At 44.2% G+C, this 20,463-nt stretch overlaps 1 protein-coding gene across 1 annotated transcript in view; it reads left to right on the top strand.

The window, feature by feature from the left end:
* zfpm2a (zinc finger protein, FOG family member 2a) overlaps positions 1–20,463 on the top strand; it is a gene marked incomplete at its 5' end in the record, with an annotated part of 151,274 nt that overhangs the window by 91,709 nt on the left and 39,102 nt on the right. Inside the window, one exon of the mRNA XM_079503022.1 lies at positions 1,871–1,982. Coding sequence (XP_079359148.1) covers positions 1,871–1,982 — 112 coding nt within the window. The remainder of the gene's footprint in view (positions 1–1,870; positions 1,983–20,463) is intronic.

Genomic DNA, 20,463 nt, shown 5'->3' on the forward strand with positions numbered 1-20,463 from the left:
GCACAATCATTTTAACCATATTTTATACTTTGGCTATTCAAAAATAGCAGATATACAAGCTCATAGCAAACATTTTCAAACACAAATCTTTGCTTCTAGGAGCACAAAATATAAAATTAATTGAGATGCGGGCTCCGCATACCAAATACATATCATTTTGGGGTCCTTGACATGAAAAACTTTGAGAACCACTGATCTAAAGACTACAGGTTTGCATTTTGCGTGTTCTATACAGTACATTTCTTGCAAAAGTCAGATTAGATTCATATCGTCTGGTCTTAAGATGTATTTGCCGTTTATGAACAATTCTCTACAAAAAGAAAACAGTCTGTACTCCAGTCCCCCTGTAGCTCATAGAGAATGAAATGGGGGGGAGGGGGGGGAGCAACCGAGACACACAGATAGAGAGAGGGGGGGGGATGGAGCCATGGACGGAGTGTGTTTGTGTGTGCATGCATGTGCAATGCTGAGAAACAGCACTCATTTCTGGTGCATATCTGTTTCAATTCAGACCTTTAACATGCTCAAGTGACATTTGCATTTATCCTTGAAGGTTGCATTTGCAAAGGAGCAATGAGTGAAGTCCATGTGAGGAGGACTGGTATGTTTCTGTTGCATTAAGGCAGATGGACAGTGTCCTGTCGCAGGCTGTCGCTGGTGGAGAACGAAATTGAAGTGTCGAGATTGCACCCCAACCCATTTCCTCTTATGTAAACTATTTCTGTAACATCCTAATGAAGGAAGGCCCGGGGGTTCAAAAGTAATGGCCTTGAAACACTGACATTTTGCCTTCAAGTAATACACCCAGCTGCCTTGAATGCTGCTTGCTCTGTAAGTGCAGCGACAGTACAGAATGTTGGCTTTCATTTCCCTTTGTGAGAAAAATACCATTTTGAAATCAAATAAAACGGCATAGGAAATCACATGAAAATAAATAGAACAAGCCCGCAATCTGGTGACCCTTCTGGGTGACTGCCAGGTGAATCAATTCCACCGGGGCTGTGATCTATCTCCCTGCATTCTCTTTCATAGAAATAACTTAAAACTCCATGTTTGACCTTTGACCAGGAAGAAAAACGACCTTACACATTCAGAATAATTCTCCGGCATATTGTAAAACTCTAACCTCAGTTGCCCTCTGAAATGGATACTGATTCTTTCAATTCTTCCCCCGCTTGTTTCAGGAAATAGTGAGATCCCGGCGATAGCGAGGTACAATGTGCCCAAAGTTAAGGGCTGAATGCGCTCCCTCCTTCACTCTGGAAGTCATGGCCCTTCTTTTTGTAATTCCCAGACACTCGAGATGTTCTCAATCTATGAGATCTGAAGCTCAATCAGCGGGTTCAATCGCGAACGATAACTCCATTATTCCGACGGGGTGTAGTCGTGTGTTCCTCTCCACACACCATTGTGCACACAGAGCAAAAATCCTGAGAGTTAATTTAACCACTTGAACCCTAGCGTCCCTATTCAGAATAGATCGGCTGTTTTTGACAAAGATATTTGGTGTAGTAGAGGGAAAAAGGAGGGGGCCTAGTCTGAGTGTAAATATTATACTCAGGATTTTACTACATGCACGCACGCACGCACGCTCGCACACACACACACACACACACACACACACACACACGCATTCACGCTCACACGCACGCACACACACACACACGCTCACGCTCACAGTCCTAATGAATCAAACCTTCTCAGTTTTCTTTAAAAAAAGGGGGGTGTGTGTGAGCATATACTGTACAGCTTGTGAAATTGTGATTACGGCCATTCAGAGCGAGAGGAGAGCGTAACATGGTGGTTATTACTGTTTCTCTAATCACCGAAATAAGCAAATGATTAGTGTTTGTTATCTGTCCCCGTCCAGAAGACGAAGGGCTCCGTCCCGGTGGTGCTGAGCGCCGGGCCCAGGTGGCTTCTGGATGTGACTTGGCAAGGAGCGGAGGACAACAAAAACAACTGTGTGGTGTACAGCAAAGGTAAGCATGCAGCGCCCGCGTCTGTTATCTCCCCGCGCCGCGCCGCGCCGCACCGCGCCACCACGCCACCGCACAGCAAAGACACTGACAATCCTCCACACACTTCACTTCTGCCTGTCTCCCTCCCTCTTTCTCAGTCGCTGTTTTTTTCTTTCTTTCTCTCTGTCTCTCTCTTTCGCTCTGTTGCTCTCACACACAACACAGTCATATGTAAACATACACAAGGACACAGACATGGGGAAGTGTGCACATGCGCCCATGCACGCACGCACGCACGCACGCACGCACGCACGCACGCACGCACGCACGCACGCACGCACGCACGCACGCACGCACGCACGCAGACAGACACATGCACACACACACACACACACACACACACACACACACACACACACACACACACACACACACACACACACACACACACACACACAGAAACACAAGGGCACACACACACAGCATATCTGTTTTTCTCATCCGTGGAGTAATTTATATCACTAAAACTCTGATTACAAACAGAGAAACACCGCTTGACACGCAAAGTTAATGGTTTTTAGGTTTCACAAGGTAAATAATGTCCTGTTTTTTGTGTGTTTTATCCTAAGTGAGACTCTATCTCAAAATAGATAGCAAGAAATGCAAGGGTGGGGACAAGGCAGCTATTTAATTTCATTTGTCCTCTAACTAATTCAGTAAAGATTCTGCTCCAGATTCTTATACATTATACATATTGATACAAATCTTCCCAGAAATCCACTGGCGTAAATAAATGCAACACAGATTTGTCAAAAGAAATAAATCAAAAATGGACATTGTTTATTCATCTTTGAGAGAACTGTGACCCCGAAACCACACTTGTCAAAACCTAAATGACTTGCTGCCCACGAAGATAAACTGAACACAATCTGTTGATTTGTGTCCAGAGACCGCAAGAAAAACCTCATTAAAATGGCCCAACATGGGTATCTGGAGAGCTTGCTTGGTGTAAGATTGCATGAGAAGATGCAATATGCTTTATACCACATTGACACCACAGCCTGTGTCTTCACTTTTCATGAAAGCACAAGGCTCCTTAAGCTATAATTGGGTCTTGACGAGTGTTAACCAGAGAGACACACGGCACAAATAAATAAAGTAAACAAAGATTGTGCAGGATTCCGAAGGGTGACGCGAGCGGCGCCTCTATTTATCACTTTTCAAAACGATGACCCCATGACAATACCACGAAGCTGAGTCGGAGTGTGGTCTCCTCCCTCAAAGTGAATAAATGGCAGACGTGGGATTTGCAAACCGGGATTTTCGGTCTTCCAATTCTCATCTACTAATCACTATACTGCACTGGGGAGTTATCCTCTTAACCGGCTACTTAACTTTGTGCTCTTTATCACCAAATCATTAAAGTTTTGATAAGCTGTTAAAGGAGATTATGCACTTCTTTGAAATCTTATAATCTTTCTTCGAGGGGCCCGACTGTATGAAACAAAAAAGGGGGTAATAACAGGATTTTCCCCACATTTTGTTCAAGTCTACAGTACATCATTTATTTCCCCACTTGCCACATGACAGTCCCTTCCCTTCCACGATTGGTGTCGCCTGCACGTGCTATCGTCACCTCAACAGCACAGTATATCACTGCCAGTCACATATCTCCTTGTTTGTCTGTTGTTGTTTGACCTTATTAAACAGAATCACACATCTCGAGATATCCCCCTTGTGAGAGTTGTACTGTTCATTACCGCAAATCCCCACAACCATCTTGACACGCTTTGCCAACTGATGGTGAATGATAACAGAGGAAGACAAATTAATTAATTTAGATCTTTGAGGATAAGTTAGAGGTCTATTGTTGTCACCTTCTAGTATCTGAGGCTTTGCCGTTATGGGTACACAAAACGCAGGGTGTTACTGTAACTCAGAGTAAAATGAGCATTCTGGATTTTTCTGTGTGCCAAGGTTTCAACCACCAATACCAAATGTATTAAATGTCTCTTTTCATTGGATAGTATTGTACTGTTCGCAATTTGTGAAACCACATCATTTCTTCAGATCCTTCATTTTCTTGTACAATTAATGACACATGAATACCCACTCTGGCAGGTTCATTCCAGGTTCACTTATACTGCTCAACAGTGAGTTTAGGGGAAGTCAAAATACCATTCATATTCTGCATTGAGGACTTGGATTATGAGCTGTAATGTTGTTAACCAATAACCATAAAGCCCAAACCACACCAAAGGGTCGGGTCGAGACAAACATTTTTTTAAGGTAAACCACACCAAGGCAACTCATTGAGTTGCAAGGAGTTGCATTGGTGTAGTTGACCTTAAAAACCGTTTTGTCCCCACCTGATCCTTTGGTGTGGTTTGGGCTTAAAAGGTAGTTTTACAGTACCACAAGCTATGAGGTTGTGAAACAATACTAGTCAGAAGCCTCATGTGCATATCAGCTCAACATAGTTTTAAGAAATCATTTCATCATGTGGATCTTGCGATTGACATGGGAACGGTGTGGCAACTCTGTGATTTGGACTTCATCTATGACATATCTATGACATATGAATCCAAATTAGTTCAAGGTTTCCTATTAATCCGAGCCCGTTAACTTCCATTATAACATTTTAGTTCTGCTGCCTCCTGGTGGACGCAGAGCCAACCGCAGACTGCCGAGCTGTTTGGACTGGACTCACAGCCTGTTTGGGCGGCCATCTTAGATGCTAAATAAATAGCGTCAATGCTAGCGAGCTAAAATTAAGCCATCCTTGCTCTAGAAAGCCATCTAGATCACCGGATAATCAGCAAAGACCTCCGAACATCGCGCGTTTTATCCAAACCATGGAGAGCTCTGTAGATTTCGAGTTATTCCGCTTTTTAGTCAGCCTGTATAAAGGGAGGTGAACGGCAGTGCGGTTGTGCAATCCAGTCTAGGATCGCTAAAGAAGGAAAGGCCAAGCAAAAAAAAAAAGAAATCAGCGATCCGGTTTGATATCAATAATAAAGCTTATCAGACGGAACGTTACACCAGAAGCACTTGCTGGTTGGATTCCAACTGGCGGAAACTTCCGTCAGAAGCAGTAAATTTGTTAAAATAAAAAATGTAGATAAAAATACTAGCGTGCCCAGCAGATGAGGCAAATGATACTCTGAAAAGCCCCACCTTCCATTACTCCCCAAAACCAGGAGGTACATGTATAATGTTCCATTACTACCTCGCGCTAATAAGTCTGATCTTTCTATAGAAGCATTAATATTCCAAACGAGATACTTGGTTAAAAATTAGGACAGAACATTTCTACGGGTGTAATTATAAAGAAGTTTGGGGACGTCCTGTGCAAAATAATAAGTGTTAATTATGTCCTGTCCTGTGCAGGAGGATGCTAGACGCACACCAGTCTTAGTAGTGGTGCCAGCTCACGGCAGAAGTCTTAAAAAGACAAAAGAGTGGCTGCACACACTGATAGCCAAAGTGCCGATTATTTATTAGGATGCAGAGTAAAAACCAACGTTTCGGCAGTACAACTGCCTTCTTCAGGGTATGAATACCTTAATTAACTCTTTAATTATGTCCTGTCCAACAAAATCTTGAGGCGTGATTACATTAGCAGGAAGGCTAGTAAGGCTACTAACCCATTTCAACCGATACAATTATGACGGACACCTGTAAATCCCACAGCACAGGTAAAAAATATCACGCCCTCTTCCACACAGTGTGTTGCAGTGAGCAAAGAAAGTTGGAATCGAGTCTTAAATCCCATTGGCCGAAGGGACGGGACAGTCAGCTGCACCATTTGGAGCTATATAAGAACTGGAGGAGGCATACAGTAGACAATCCCCAGCCACTCATTTAAGTGACATTTGCTCACCCAGAACATTCTCAATGAAAGCATCTCTCCTTCTGGGCTTTAATGACTAATAGAGCATGCACATTAGTGGCCTTTATGCGTTCTACAATACGTCACCATGCTCGTACACGTTCCAATAATAACGCTTGCAGTACCAGAGTTAGCCACTTGTCAGCCTTTGCCTCAACCAGCCCTGCCGGTCCCGAGGGCTTAACGTGTTAAGCTGCCAGTCAGTAAACGACCCACCAACAGCTCCATTCGTCCATCGATGTGATTGGCTGAGAAGAAAATCCATTGCAGGAACAGCACATTTTAACAACCATAACTTAGTCAGTTATAAAGTTGTACATAATTATTATAAACATTTATACAGATATTAAGCCTTATAAGTGCAATATAATGTATCTTAAGACCGACCTTTAAAGGAGCATTCAGTGATTTGGGTGATTTGGAAAGAAACCCGGTCCACCCGGTAACAAGATGTGCACATGCACACGCTCTACAGTGGGGGAAGTACAACAGACCAACAGCACGTGCACCAATGCCCGCCCCACTCGATCATGATTGGAGGAAGGCACCTCTCATCCTGATTGGATGAAAGCTTTGCCACCCAAAGCCCAAACCGAAACTAGGGTTTTTTGACCCCAGGGGCTCACTGGGGACAGGGAGGAACTCCTTATATGGTCAGCACACTTTATAGTAGGGAGGATTATCCAAAAAATAAGAAAAAACAAGTGATAGTTGAATTAAGTGAAATCACTGAATGTACCTTTAAGTAAAGTGTTACCTGGTATGCTGTTCCGCTGAGCTTACAGTATGCATTATGACCTGCACTTACAGTATACTACTTGATTATAATAATGATAGTTGGTTAGATTCTGAAAGAGTAAATCTGTGTAAAATTCACTTTTCAAAAGGTGGGCGGTCACAGTTGCGCTCTATTAAAGTGAATCTTTGCTATGACTCATGTAGAGATTGCCTGTGGAATAGGCTCTTCAGAATGCAACGGAAACTCAACTGCAAAGGAGCCCACACAGCGACGCTAAAGCCTTGAATGTTCCTATCTTCACCCCTGTGTTGTTCCCCCCCTCTGTAGGCTGTTGTTTTGCTCCCTTAGACGCTTTACTTATGGAAAACAGTGAATATCTCAATATACAGTATGTTTGGAGAATATGTCAGGACTTGGCCTGCGTTTTAATGGGCTTGCTTTTCTTCAGGACTCCCTGACAAGATTGCAGCAGTACAGTTTGGATGCTTGCCAGTATGAATGTATGGGGAGTGTCTCCGAGCAAGCGATGGTGATAGGTTTGAGCGGCTCATGCTATAGTTTACTGCTGGCCATTCTGCCATTTCATTTTGGTAATGTACAACTACATATCTTCAATCCTCGGCACTCGTAATATAGCCTACTGTAGGTAGACAAGGGAATTAGTGGAGACAGTAAAAAGGACAGGCATATGCAAAATGATTCTTCTGAGAGTTGTGTCCTAACCAGTGGAGGACAGTAACTAAGTACATTAAGTTGACTATTTTTTTTGTATCTGTACTTTACTTTAGTATTATTTTTGGATACTTTCAATACACAAAAAAAAGAAAAAGGCAAATATTGTACTTTTGAATCCACTGCATTTCTAGGAAGGGAAAAGTACATAATGAATTAACCACTTAAGCTCTATTTTAAATATTGTAAAAATATGACGCGTTGTGAGCTTGTAGATCTGCCATTTTCAACGAAATGTTTAAAATTCTTTGGAAAAGGTCTAATTTTCAATATTAGCAATGACATAAAAATGTACTTTGTAATAGGTACTTTTTAATTTTCGTAAAAACAAGTAAACAGTACTCAAGTAGTGGGGTTGAGTTAGAGTACTTCCCCCACCGCTGTAATGTATAATACATGTGGTGTAGTAATTTGGTAGAGTCCTCCTGGCCTCGGGGTGCCCCTGCTCATCAGGAGTGTTCAGGACCAAGACCAAGCTGACAGTATTGTGAAACAACGCCAGTTTTAGGCCTCTTTTAGACGGCGACCATCTCCAGATAAAACGGCAAAGTCCCATTGCGTTCTAATTTTTTATTGACCCTTTACACGAGAACGCACACTTTATGAAAACGCTATAATGTCGCTAGGTGGCGGTAACGGGCTGCCAAATAGACCAGTCACCCACGCACAAGAAGAAGAACCAGGTAGCCCCCCCTTCACACAACCCTATCAGGGTTTTGAATGACGCTTCCAGAGAATCCAGACCACGACAGGGTTGTGGCCGTCGCTCGCTGCCTGCTTTCTACTAACACATCCAGGTGACAGACAGGCTGACAGGCAGCCCAGAGCATGCAGGCAGAACGCGCCACGGGATGGTTATATATTTAATAATACATTAGGCTACATAAACGCTGCTGCCACCTAACCTATCACAAGGCATTTCATTTACATCATGGTTTTACTTTCACCATCGCTGATGAGCGGCGCTTGTTAGGAGGTGAGGCTTGTTCATTGTAGGAACTAATAAACATATGCGTTGTGAGCCAACGTGAGCCATGATGTCATAAGTTTTGCGGATTCGCTGTTTTGCCTGTTTACATGGAGACTGGAAGAAACGGCGTTCTCAAAGATTTCCACTCTGGAAGGTGGTTTCACTTTGTTGCGTTTTCACCACCCCACAGCGCTGTTCTCGTCTAAAGGGACCCTTAGTTTTAGTTTTTCGAACCTGTTTTGGGATCCTATATTTACATTTGTCTTGGAGGGAGTCACTTAACCAGTTGAACCCTATATTCTTCATGGTGTGAGCTAACTGGTAAATCCGCTGTTCTCATGGAATGTGAATGGAACGCGTATATGTTCGCTTATTATTATGACAGGCCCACAAATAGGGATGCTTGGATTCATGTGGTTCTGTCTACTATCTGTCTATTCTGTCTTAATCAGTGGACAAAGGGAGGGATACATTTCTGTCCACACAATTGAAATAATGAGAATGGAAAAATGAGTGTGATGTTTAAGATGCAGAGATGTCTGAAATTACAAGGCATGATAGAATCATTTCACCGATATACAGTAAATACTACTTGAAATATATTTTCTTTAAAAAAAAAAGAGAGAGATGGAGAGAACCTTGGTTGAGAAGACTACAATATCTGTTTTTCCCAGGCTGTCAGCGTGTGTCTGTTTGTTTTACATTAAACTCCCAGGAAGAGCCTTAGCAGCCAGCCATTACTAAAACTCTCGCCTGCACTAGTGCACGCTAACTCATTATCGAGAAATCCACCTGGAACTCCCACAATGCAACCCTCCACCCTCCGACAGTTTCTTTGAACCACTGAAGTTTCGGGGGGGAAAAGTAGAGTAATTATATGTTACAGTAACGCTGGAGACAGAGGAGAGTGGGATGGCGGAGTGGGGGGTGGGGGGGGGGGTTTGGGGGGTGACAGAGATGGAAGAGAGAGACGGTGACTCCCTCTGTGCTCTGTATTTGATAAACACGAGGGAAGATTTAGTGGAGATATACAGTAGAGTGTATTCGACACCATTTAGTGCTCTCAAGGAATGGTAATCGATATATTTTGCTGAGATGAGGACATTGAATCAAGTCAGACAAGATGTGAGCGTACAGTTCAAGAAGTGGCAATTATTATGACTGATTTATAAGCAGTCATACCGCAGTTGTGAAAATAGCCTATGTACGAGCTCGGTGTGAGAAAACCATGAGTATAAATCAGTCTTCACTGTGTGCCGTTATTATGCCTTTGCCATTGTTACCTGATATCTGAGGTCTTTAGAGCTATGCACACTCACTGTGACCATATTATGTCGCTTTATTCAGAGGTCACCTAAACTTTTCACCAGTAAGCCTCTTAAGTCTGACCACATTCAGATACAGCATGTCCAATAAGTCCCCAGAGCAACTTGGCCCATTGTTTGTGAGGAAATTGACCAATGTAACTAGGCTGTTTCACATAAGCCCGGACGGCACGGAATTAGGCTAACTCACTCTGTCTCTGTATTGTGTCATATTCACTAAGTCTTCCCCATCAGATCCTTTTTAACACATTTTTTTCCTTTTGTTCGCTGCCCCAATGCTGGAGAACATATAGGAGGAACTTCTCTGACCTGAGGAGATAGAATGTAGAGAAAGCTAAAGCCCAGGAAACTATACTTTACATAGATCATATATGCACACTTAGAGGTATTTGAGACCAGGAAACTATACTTTACATAGATCATATATGCACACTTAGAGGTATTTGAGACAGCTGAGATTTTTCTTCGCAATGTTCAACTGTATCAAGACATACTGTGTAACCTTTTCAATTAAACAAAGTTTTTTATATATATCATCTTTCACTGGTATATATATTTTCGGACAACTGCTCTAAACATTATTAAACACTATTTTTATTCACGAGTGTCTGCCCTCGTACCAAAATGACTTACAGTATAGGCACCTGAATTACACCAGAACTGTATTCATTGATGTATTTCATAGTTAATAAATACAGCATCTGACAACATTCCTTTTTGAGCGGTATAGATTTTGTATTGACAAACACTGTAATCTGCAGGACATCACCAGCGGAGTCGGCAAAAACACTTCTTAAAATGAATGTTCCACGGTATTAATTTCTACTGAATAGCTGATTTAAAAGCTCGCAAGGCATTGCAGCCTTGTGTGCTTGTAGATTGGCAATTTTCGGCAAACAGCACCATCATAATGACAAGGTTTAAATCAGGCTTATTTTTGTTTAGTCGCGTTGCAAATCTTTGGTGTGAAGTAGGCTTTACACTTTCATTTATACAGCAGTCCCATTTTTGTGGTGCTTGTTTTATTTTCCCCCAAGAAACGATGCATTTTTCTATGTTCCTTAGCAGCACCAAGTGTCAAGTGGCGTTCAGGCGAGAAGACTGTGACAGTTCAGATTTTAATTGTTCATTTCAGCCCTCCTCTCATGAAACCCCCCCTTCCCCGACCGCAGTGGATAGGAGGTGCCAGGCTTATTATCTGTTATCTGCGAACATAGGGAAATAGTCTGACTGAATAATAACTAAACAACTGACACAATGTAAAATAAATTCATTATCAGTGTATTAAAACAAAATTGTACCCTAAAGGAGTCCCCCCACCACAGCTCCGAGCTGCGGACTAATTATGTTTAATTAAAATACAACAGAGATCAACAGAATCGTTTTCATTAGGAAATTATTAATGATTCCGCTGCAACAATAATTGATTGCACTGAGCCACGCGATAACTCAGTACGGTCAGGCTGGAGTCAGCCGGGTACAGAGGAGTAGTTGGTAGGCATTTGGCAGCTGTAGTGTGTGGTGTGTTCATTGTGGAGACGGAGATTCCATGTTGGTTTACTGGTTTTCTCTGTGTAATTGCGTGTGCACGTATGTATGTGTGCATGCGTGTGTGCGTGCGTGTGTGTGTTGGGTTAAGGATGGCACAATCCAAATCACATGGGGATGAGAGAGGACTTAACCATCCCACACATGTATTTATGTACACGGGCATTTACACACATGCATGCACATTGCGCACATGCTTACACACACACACACACACACACACACACACACACACACACACACACGCACGCACGCACGCACGTACGCAGGCAAGCAGGCACACACGCACGCACAGGCACACACACACACACGCACGCACGCGCGCACACACACACACACACACACACACACACACACACACACACACACACACACATACACACACACACACACAGTTTTTCATCATCATTCTTTCTCACTCTCACACGCACGCACACACACACACGCACACGCACACACACACACACACACACACACACACACACACACACACACACACACACACACACACACACACACACACACACACACACTTTGTTATTGCTCCATTCAAAGACATGTAAAAGACGTGAGCCTCCAGACGGAGGTTTCTGTGCATTGTTCTGGCTGTGTGGTGGAGCAGCCTGCTTCCCTGTGCTAGACGCTATAAAACACAGGAGCGCGTAAACACCACGACAAGACGCCATTACCAAGAATTTGCATAATGGCCGCTGACACATATATGCCCATCTGCATTTACTACAGCGTAAGCCTTGAGACAAAAGCAACAATACAGGCAGAGCATGTTAAAGAAGTGATGGGCACTGATGAGAAACAGGCCGTCTTTTACACTGGCGCTTTTCATATATCAATACTTTGTTTGTGAATCGCTGTGTGTGTGTGTGTGTGTGTGTGTGTGTGTGTGTGTGTGTGTGTGTGTGTGTGTGTGTGTGTGTGTGTGTGTGTGTGTGTGTGTGTGTGTGTGTGTGTGTGTGTGTGTGTGACTGTGTGTGTGTGTGTGTGTGTGTGTGTGTGTGTGTGTGTGTGCGCGCATTTGTTTCATCTGTTGTGTTAATGTGTGCTTGTGCCTGCATTTTTGTGAATGTGCTTGCATGTGTTGCTGCACAAGAATGTAGAAGTGCTCATGCATGTTAGTAACTTGTGTCGCGTGCACGCAAGTGTGTGTGTTTGTGTGTGTGTGTGTGTGTGTGTGTACGTGCGGGCGAGCACTCAGTGCCCAGTTGAATCTGCGGGTGTGAAAATGGAACCAAAATGATTTGGTTCCATTTGCAGTTGCACACCCCCGGAGTTAAAAGAACACTGCGTATTTGAGTGTGTAGGAGCACAGACGGTTGTCCTTGTATCAATGCCACGGAGGGTGTGGGGGCTAATGAGCGTGGGTTGTCCTTAGAGCAGGAGGCTTTGGGTTGTGCCATTCACTCTGCATATTTAAATGCCTTGTAGAGAGCTTAAGTAGGCCCACTTTTCCATGTCAGGGCAGCGTTCAATCCTGCTGCGACCATTAATTATGATACCATTGTGCTCCAATGTGGCTAATAAGAGTGATGTATTGCACCCTTGCGGCATTCTAATCATCTGACTGAAGTACCTTGACTAGTACACCCAGCTCACTTTAAAGCACCATGTCATGTTTGGTTGTTTAGATTTTTTGTATGTATAAGAGAGAGAGAGAGAGAGAGAGAGAGCGAGAGAGAGAGAGAGAGAGAGAGAGAGAGAGGGAGGAGAACACATCTCCTGTTCATAACTCGTGCAAGTTAAATTCAAAAGGACTTTAATATAAAGGTTAGTCTAAAGCTGGTTGGATTGGTAAATGTGCTCATTCTGTGTGTGCGTGCGTGCGTGCGTGCGTGCGTGCGTGCGTGCGTGCGTGCGTGAGTGTGTGCGTGCGCGCGTGCGCGCGTGTGTGCGTGCGTGTGTGTGTGTGTGTGTGTGTCTGTGTGTGGGTCTGTGTGTGTGGGCGTGCTGATTTAACATCTCCATAATTGTATAATCGATGATGAGAAATGCCTCAGTATCGATCAGACTGAGAAGGCTGGTTGTCTGGGAGCAGTGGCTGTGTTTATGTGTGTGCGCACGCACATGCTTGCGTGCGTACAGTAGGCCTATGTGCATGTGGGTGTTTGGCACAACTAGATACAGTGGAGTAGACATAGACACAAAGATGCATATTTATCCCATTCTGGACGGGAACCCCTTTTGGTGTTAGCATTATGTTATGCTTTAGCTATTGAAAAATAGCAGATCTACAAGCTCATAGCGCGCCACCGAGTGGCGCGCTACGAGCTTGTAGGTCTGCTATTTTTGAAAAATCGAAGAACCACTGACATAGAAACATAGCTTTTGAGAACTGTCAGGATGTAGAAGACATTTTTAGAATCTGATCTCAGGTCAAAATGGGTTATATTGTGTGTGTCCACTCGCCAGTGCAATTCTGCTCACACTCTTGCATATTTCCCCATGTGCACTGACTGTATAAGCATGTTATATGAGCTATCTGCGTTGCCTTCACAGATGTCTTTGAACATTGGACTCGATAAGTGGATTTTGAGGAGCTGCTTCTTAATATTTGGAGCGTGGCTCTGCTCCACTGCTGAATGTGTTCAATACAGATGGGAGGAAAAGATCCCATTCTTTATTCCATTAATCACTGCAAAGTTAATGTGATTATATGCACTTTAATATTTCCCTTTCTTAACTTCCCTTCCCCTTAACAGCATAATCAATGATTCAACGTTTTTATATTCATTGAAAAATTCCTCATGACATGAAAATAAGCCTCCATGAGGCGCTTTTAATCTACCGCAGGGATCTCAAGTCAGTAATTAAAGAGTCCATTCTGTGGGTGCCTTCTAAAAGCCTTTAGCCTGCTTTTAGGCCTGGGTATGATCCAGCCCACCGCCCCCATCTCTGCTGTGGTAAGTAGGTGTGAAAAGCATTGTCAATGTGCTTTAGGATAAAGCTCTACTGTTGGATGCCATTGGTCAGAGTCAACCACCCCACACACACACACCATGTGTGTGTGTGTGTGTGTGTGTGTGTGTGTGTGTGTGTGTGTGTGTGTGTGTGTGTGTGTGTGCGTGTGCGTGTGCGTGTGTGTGTGTGTGTGTGCGTGTGCGTGTGTGTTGTGGGGTGGAGTGTGCAGGGATAATCAGAGACAAAAGCTGAGAGCTAGAGAGAGGGGGGCTTTCTGCACATCCACACAGCTTTTAGGGGGGGGGGTTGCTTTTTTATCAGGAGAGAGAGGGAGATAGAAAGAGAGAGAGAGAGAGAGAGAGAGATAGACAGAGAGGGATCACCAGGGTGGAGGGATGTTTGGATGGACAGTCAGAGTGATGGAGAACCACATGGTTAAAGTCTCTCTGAGGGGATGACACAGAACTGCAGCAGCTGGAAGTAGACGCCTCACACTCAGTCTGTAGGTGAAATAACTGTGAATCACGCGTGGACAGGGGCTGAGACCACACGGAATGAAAAGTGAACATGACGGACAATGAGGATGAACGATGTAGGAAAGACTGTGACGGCCTCCGAAAGGAAATAGAAAAACATACACTATTGATCGTTATGAGCCTGTACCTGGCTCGGAGAATAGTTATACAATTCCTTAAGGAAGAGGGGGGTGTTCACGGCAAATATCATTCTTTTTTTTCTTCCCCCTTTTATAATGTAGGCCTAAACCCCAGGAAATCAATTTTCGGGGTGGGGGGGCAGAAGAATAATAAATCTGATGTCCTCTAAAGAAATAGGTAGACACATTACAAAATTGTTTCGTGGGGTCGCCTCTGTGTTCATGCAGGAGAACTTGGCGATAACCTTTATACATACCTTTGCAGCTAATCCATTATATTGATTGTACATCCACCTGTGTGGAGAAAAAAAACACATTCCCTAGTAGTCTTTAGAGAGTGATATCAGCATGATATCACTGTGTGTGTGTGTGTGTGTGTGTGTGTGTGTGTGTGTGTGTGTGTGTGTGTGTGTGTGTGTGTGTGTGTGTGTGTGTGTGTGTGTGTGTGTGCGTGTGTGTGTGTGTGTGTGTGTGTGTGTGTGTGTGTGTGTGTGTGTGTGCGTGTGTTCTCATTGCACTGCACAGGAGAGCGCACTGCAAGCCACCCTGGTACCATCTTATCTACTGGGTTTTTATCATGCTATCTAGCCAGGCGATCATAGCTATTCCACCCCTCTTAAACCCCAGTGCCATGGGTAAGGACATACAGTACAGTATAGGGATGCATGCGCTGTGTTCTTTAAATGTGTGTATAACTGTTGTGGTTTAAGACTTGGACAACAGTTTGTAGGTTGGTTTGTTTTAGTTAATAATGCTGCCATATACAAGCCATCGTAGTATATGGGCAACGATATTTGGCACTGAATTTTGCATCAATTGGTTTCGAGGTCCAAATCTTGTCCTGATCTGGGACAACACAGTGATAATGGCGAAAAATAGGCAAAAACATTTAATAGATCTCTTTTTAAACTAGAAAAAGTGCCCTTCTGGGCACAGGTCTCCACCAGGAGGATAGGACTGTGTGAGATGTTTGGCAAAATGTTTAGGATTAATATAAACATGTTTTTGAGGCATTTTGTTCCAAAAATTTGTTTTGCAAAAATCAACCTGTTGGTGGCGCTATAACAGGCCAATGTGAAAAGGGTGGGATATATTCCTCAGCCTAGTAAGAAAATGTGTGAAAGATTTCACGTAAATTGCATGCTGCGTTCATGATTTGAGGCTTTTGTTCAAAACGGGGCAATCTTGCAAACTGTGAAAGCTAATTATAGCCAATTAGGATGGAATATGAAATATCGGACAGATCCGACTTGAGCACATGACCATAGAGATAGTGTGTAACGATTTGTGAGATTTTTGGACAGAATCTGGAGGAGTAATATCAAAAAATTTGTTTTACAAAAGTCGGCCTCCTGGTGGCGCTATAAAAGGCAGATGCGGAAAATGCAGGTCAACGGTTTGTCCTTGGCCTCTAGGGAGTGTGCATGCAACGTTTCACGCAGATCGGTGCAGTTTTAGGTAAAACATGTGAAAAGCTGCCTCATGGTGGCGCTATTACAGGCCGTTCTGGAAAATGTGGGGCAGAGGTTCATCGTTGGCATCCAGGGAGTGTGTGTGCAAAGTTTGGCATCGACCGGGTTAACGGTGCCGGAGATTAGCTGGTAACGGACGGACGGAAGGACACACGGACGGACACACACATGGACGGAGTGCAAAACATACTCTCTCCCCATGCCTTCGGCCTGGTGGAGACAATTAACTTTGTCTGATTAATCATGTAAGCCCTATTTTATACTTCATCATGTCGCACAAAAGGGGGAAAACATTTCAAATTGTTCCCTTGAAATGTGATTATTTTTTGTTTTGTTTATAATGGGTTACATTCATTAGTTGTATGAACTGTTGTATGAACCCCTACACTGGGTATGGCTAAAGGCTGGTTCCCCCATCCATCCTTCCCCCTACTGTACACTGGGTATGGCTAAAGGCTGGTTCCCCCATCCATCCTTCCCCCTACTGTACACTGGGTATGGCTAAAGGCTGGTTCCCCCATCCATCCTTCCCCCTACTGTACACTGGGTATGGCTAAAGGCTGGTTTCCCCATCCATCCAACTGTTGCACCCCTACACTGGGTATGGCTAAAGGCTGGTTTCCCCATCCATCCAACTGTTGCACCCCTACACTGGGTATGGCTAAAGGCTGGGTCCCCCATCCATCCTTTCCCCTACTGTACACTGGGGATGGCTAAAGGCTGGTTCCCCCATCCATCCTTTCCCCTACTGTACACTGGGTATGGCTAAAGGCTGGTTCCCCCATCCATCCTTTCCCCTACTGTACACTGGGTATGGCTAAAGGCTGGTTCCCCCATCCATCCAACTGTTTGACCCCTACACTGGGTATGGCTAAAGGCTGGTTCCCCCATCCATCCAACTGTTGCACCCCTACACTGGGTATGGCTAAAGGCTGGTCCCCCCATCCATCCTTTCCCCTACACTGGGTATGGCTAAAGGCTGGTTCCCCCATCCATCCTTTCCCCTACACTGGGTATGGCTAAAGGCTGGTTCCCCCATCCATCCTTTCCCCTACACTGGGTATGGCTAAAGGCTGGTTCCCCCCAACCAGGTTCCTTTAATGACGGAGCTGTAGTGACCTCTGTCTGCCTGCAGGAGGTCACAGAGATCTGTAGCGCTCTGTAGCACTGGGTGACAGAGATGAGTCCCCCGTGGTCGGTGTGTGTGTGGGTGCGTGCGTGCGTGCGTGCGTGCGTGCGTGTGTGCGTGCGTGCGTGTGTGAGTGCGTGCGTGCGTGCGTGCGTGCGTGCGTGTGTGAGTGGACAGAGCGGCGAGTAAGCAGACAGCTGTGCTGTAGGTACAGTAGTGTAGAGGAGTAGACATGTCGTCCAGGTCAGGCGGGGCCATTCATTCTTCCTTTGAGCCCCAGGGAGAGAGAGAGTGAAAAAGACAGAGACAGAGAGAGAGAGAGGGGGGGAGAGAGAGAGACATTGATGCACTGTTGGGTGATTTATACATAGTTGCACGGTGGTGTCGTGCACCGAAAATATCCGACCTACAGTAAAAGCTCACAATGCGACATGGCTGCTGAGACACGTTGTGAGCTTGTAGATCTGCCATTATCACCACGCGGCACGCCATATAAGGTATTACTCTGTCAAAAGCCACTCTATTGTGCTCTCCCATGCATTGAGTGGAAACCAATCTGTCATCGCTCCACCAGCCAGCATGCTAGCTAGTGTAGCTTGGGGTGGGTTTCTGGAAACACAAGTCTTAGGGCCTGTATTCAACGGGAAATCATAACCGTAATTTGAGCCCCCTTGGATAGTGGGATTGAAAAAGAAATGATGTAAGGATTTTGAACCCTCTCTCTCTCGCAGACTGTGACATGGAACCGAGGAGTACAGTATTTGGGTCTAGATGAGTACAGTATTTGGGTCTAGGCTAGATATGTTTCAGCCTCATATCGTATCATATTTCTCACGGAGACGTGATTGACATTTGTTGATTGAACTCGATCCAAACCATGTGAGGTTTGCATAGACCTGAACGCCACTGTCAAAACCCTCAGCAACTTTTGAGTTGCATTACTTACAGCAAAGCTGGCTATTCCCCCCCCCCCCCCCCCTTTTAATAGAATTCAGTTTATTTTATGCCGCAATTATTTATTCAGTGTGACTCACAGGAAGAAAGACCAAATAGAAGAGACAAGAAAAGTCTTGAAATTGCAATGCAAAATAAACGTCAGATTAAAAGGCTGTCCACACCAAGAATGATAATTCAATTTATAACTATAAATATGTTGTTTTAAAAATCATTTGGCAGCCAATCAAAATCCTTCCAAATTTAAAGGGCACCATTTTCAACAAGTCATTAATCTGCTCACATGGTTATCTGTATTGTTATCGATGTTTGTGTGGGGTAAACATTAACATTCCAGATGAAAGAAAGAGCCCTCTCTTTGCAATTTTCCAAAAAACAAATTAAAATGTTCTATAACGAATTGAATTCTAACTCATCTTTATCCTCTCAGATTACTAAGCAGTCCTGGGAAAAAGACTTAGGCGTTTCTATTGATGATGTGAACTGGCCGGAAATGTGGGCCTATGCAAAAGAGATCTCCGTTTGTAACCGAACTAAATCCATCCAGTTCAGAATATTACATCGTATGTACATATAACTCCTGCTCTCAAGAATAAAATGGATGTCAGTGCGTCCCCATTTTGCAAGACAGAGATTGATAATTACAGTTGGGTGCCACCGATATTGTCCCTTATCATTTGACCCATTTAGGCCTGACCTCAAAATTTAAAAAAATCCTTCTAAATCCTCCAGTTTTCTGAAATAAATATTTTCACGATTTTTCAAAAATAGCAGACCTACAAGCTCGTAGCGCGCTATGAGCTTGTAGATCTGCTATTTTTCAATAGCTAAATTATAACATGTTTAAAACACCAAAAGGGGTTCCCGCCCAAAATGGGTTAACTGTCCTTTTGCGCAGATCACGCAAACCTCAGCAAAAAGAAAAGGACAATATCGATGGCCTCCAACTGTACATTCACTGTCTTTGGTCCTGTGTGAAGCCTCAGAACTATTGGTATGACATTGTATCGGAACTCTCTGTTATTTTTGGTGTCCCAATTGATTTAAATCCCTTGTGTATTTTACTTAGTCTCCCAGAAGATCACATTATAGATGTCAAACATAAAATGTTATTCAACTTATTAACGTTTGCTAGGAAGAATATTATTTTGTTTTGGATCAAGGATGTTGCTCCATCAAAGAAATCATGGCATAACATTATAATGGACTGTATTCCTTGTGAATACATTACATGTATGTTGCATTCTAAATTGGACACTTTCTACAATATTTGGGATCCTTATTTAGATCATATTGGACCTACATTGTCTGCCACAGTGCTTGGAGGTTTTCGATGCCAACCTTAGATTTCTTATATGCCAGAATTCTGGCATATAAGAATGGTATGGGGGGGGGGGGGGGGGGGGGGGGGTTGCCTGGGATGGGGTCCCGATGCTCTGCGTCGGGGCCGCTTCTTGGGCGGTGGCCCTGCCGCCTGCGGGGTGGAGTATGCATGTGTGTGTTTATTGTCTTAAATTGTTAAAAACCAATAAATATACTTTATTAAAAAATAAACATTCCAGATGAAACAGTGTGCCAGAGACTGTGGTCATATAACCACTTAACCAGTGCTCTTGGTTCATCACCTCCACCTTATGGGTTACACGCCAGCATTCCGAAGCCCGCTATTCTGACCCGCCGCATTACTAACGATGTCCCTAACCCTATCCGCACGCGGAAGCCACGTAGTCGGAATGGTGGCGCGCTGAAATGCCACTCTGTCCCCCGCCAAATGCCAATGAAGAACCTGAGCACCAACAATCCACTCAGTCAGTCTCTGCGACTGACTTTGAGGGCGTACAAATGGAACCAAACAGACCCGCAAGGGTCCGGTTGGTTCCATTCTGTACACACTCAAAGTTAAATGAGCACCCGGGCTTTTACTGTGCAGTATAGAAAACGTGGCCACCTGTCCTGATGCCCCGGACCTGCTAAGCCTGAATATTGTTGAATGGTGGGCTACTAATGCTGTGTTCCAATGCCATTTGGAGTCACTGCCTCCCCTCTCCTGTAGGAATCCCCCTGCGCCATTTTCCCTGTAATCTCCCCATCCCTCTCTGTTATGGGGTGGCTCGCCCGCTGCTCCTGCTGCTACACCACAGCGCCTCTCCTTCTTACATCCAGCACCTCCACC

The sequence above is a fragment of the Electrona antarctica genome, assembly GCF_951216825.1.
Source record: "Electrona antarctica genome assembly, chromosome: 6".
NCBI classification, from domain to species: domain Eukaryota; kingdom Metazoa; phylum Chordata; class Actinopteri; order Myctophiformes; family Myctophidae; genus Electrona; species Electrona antarctica.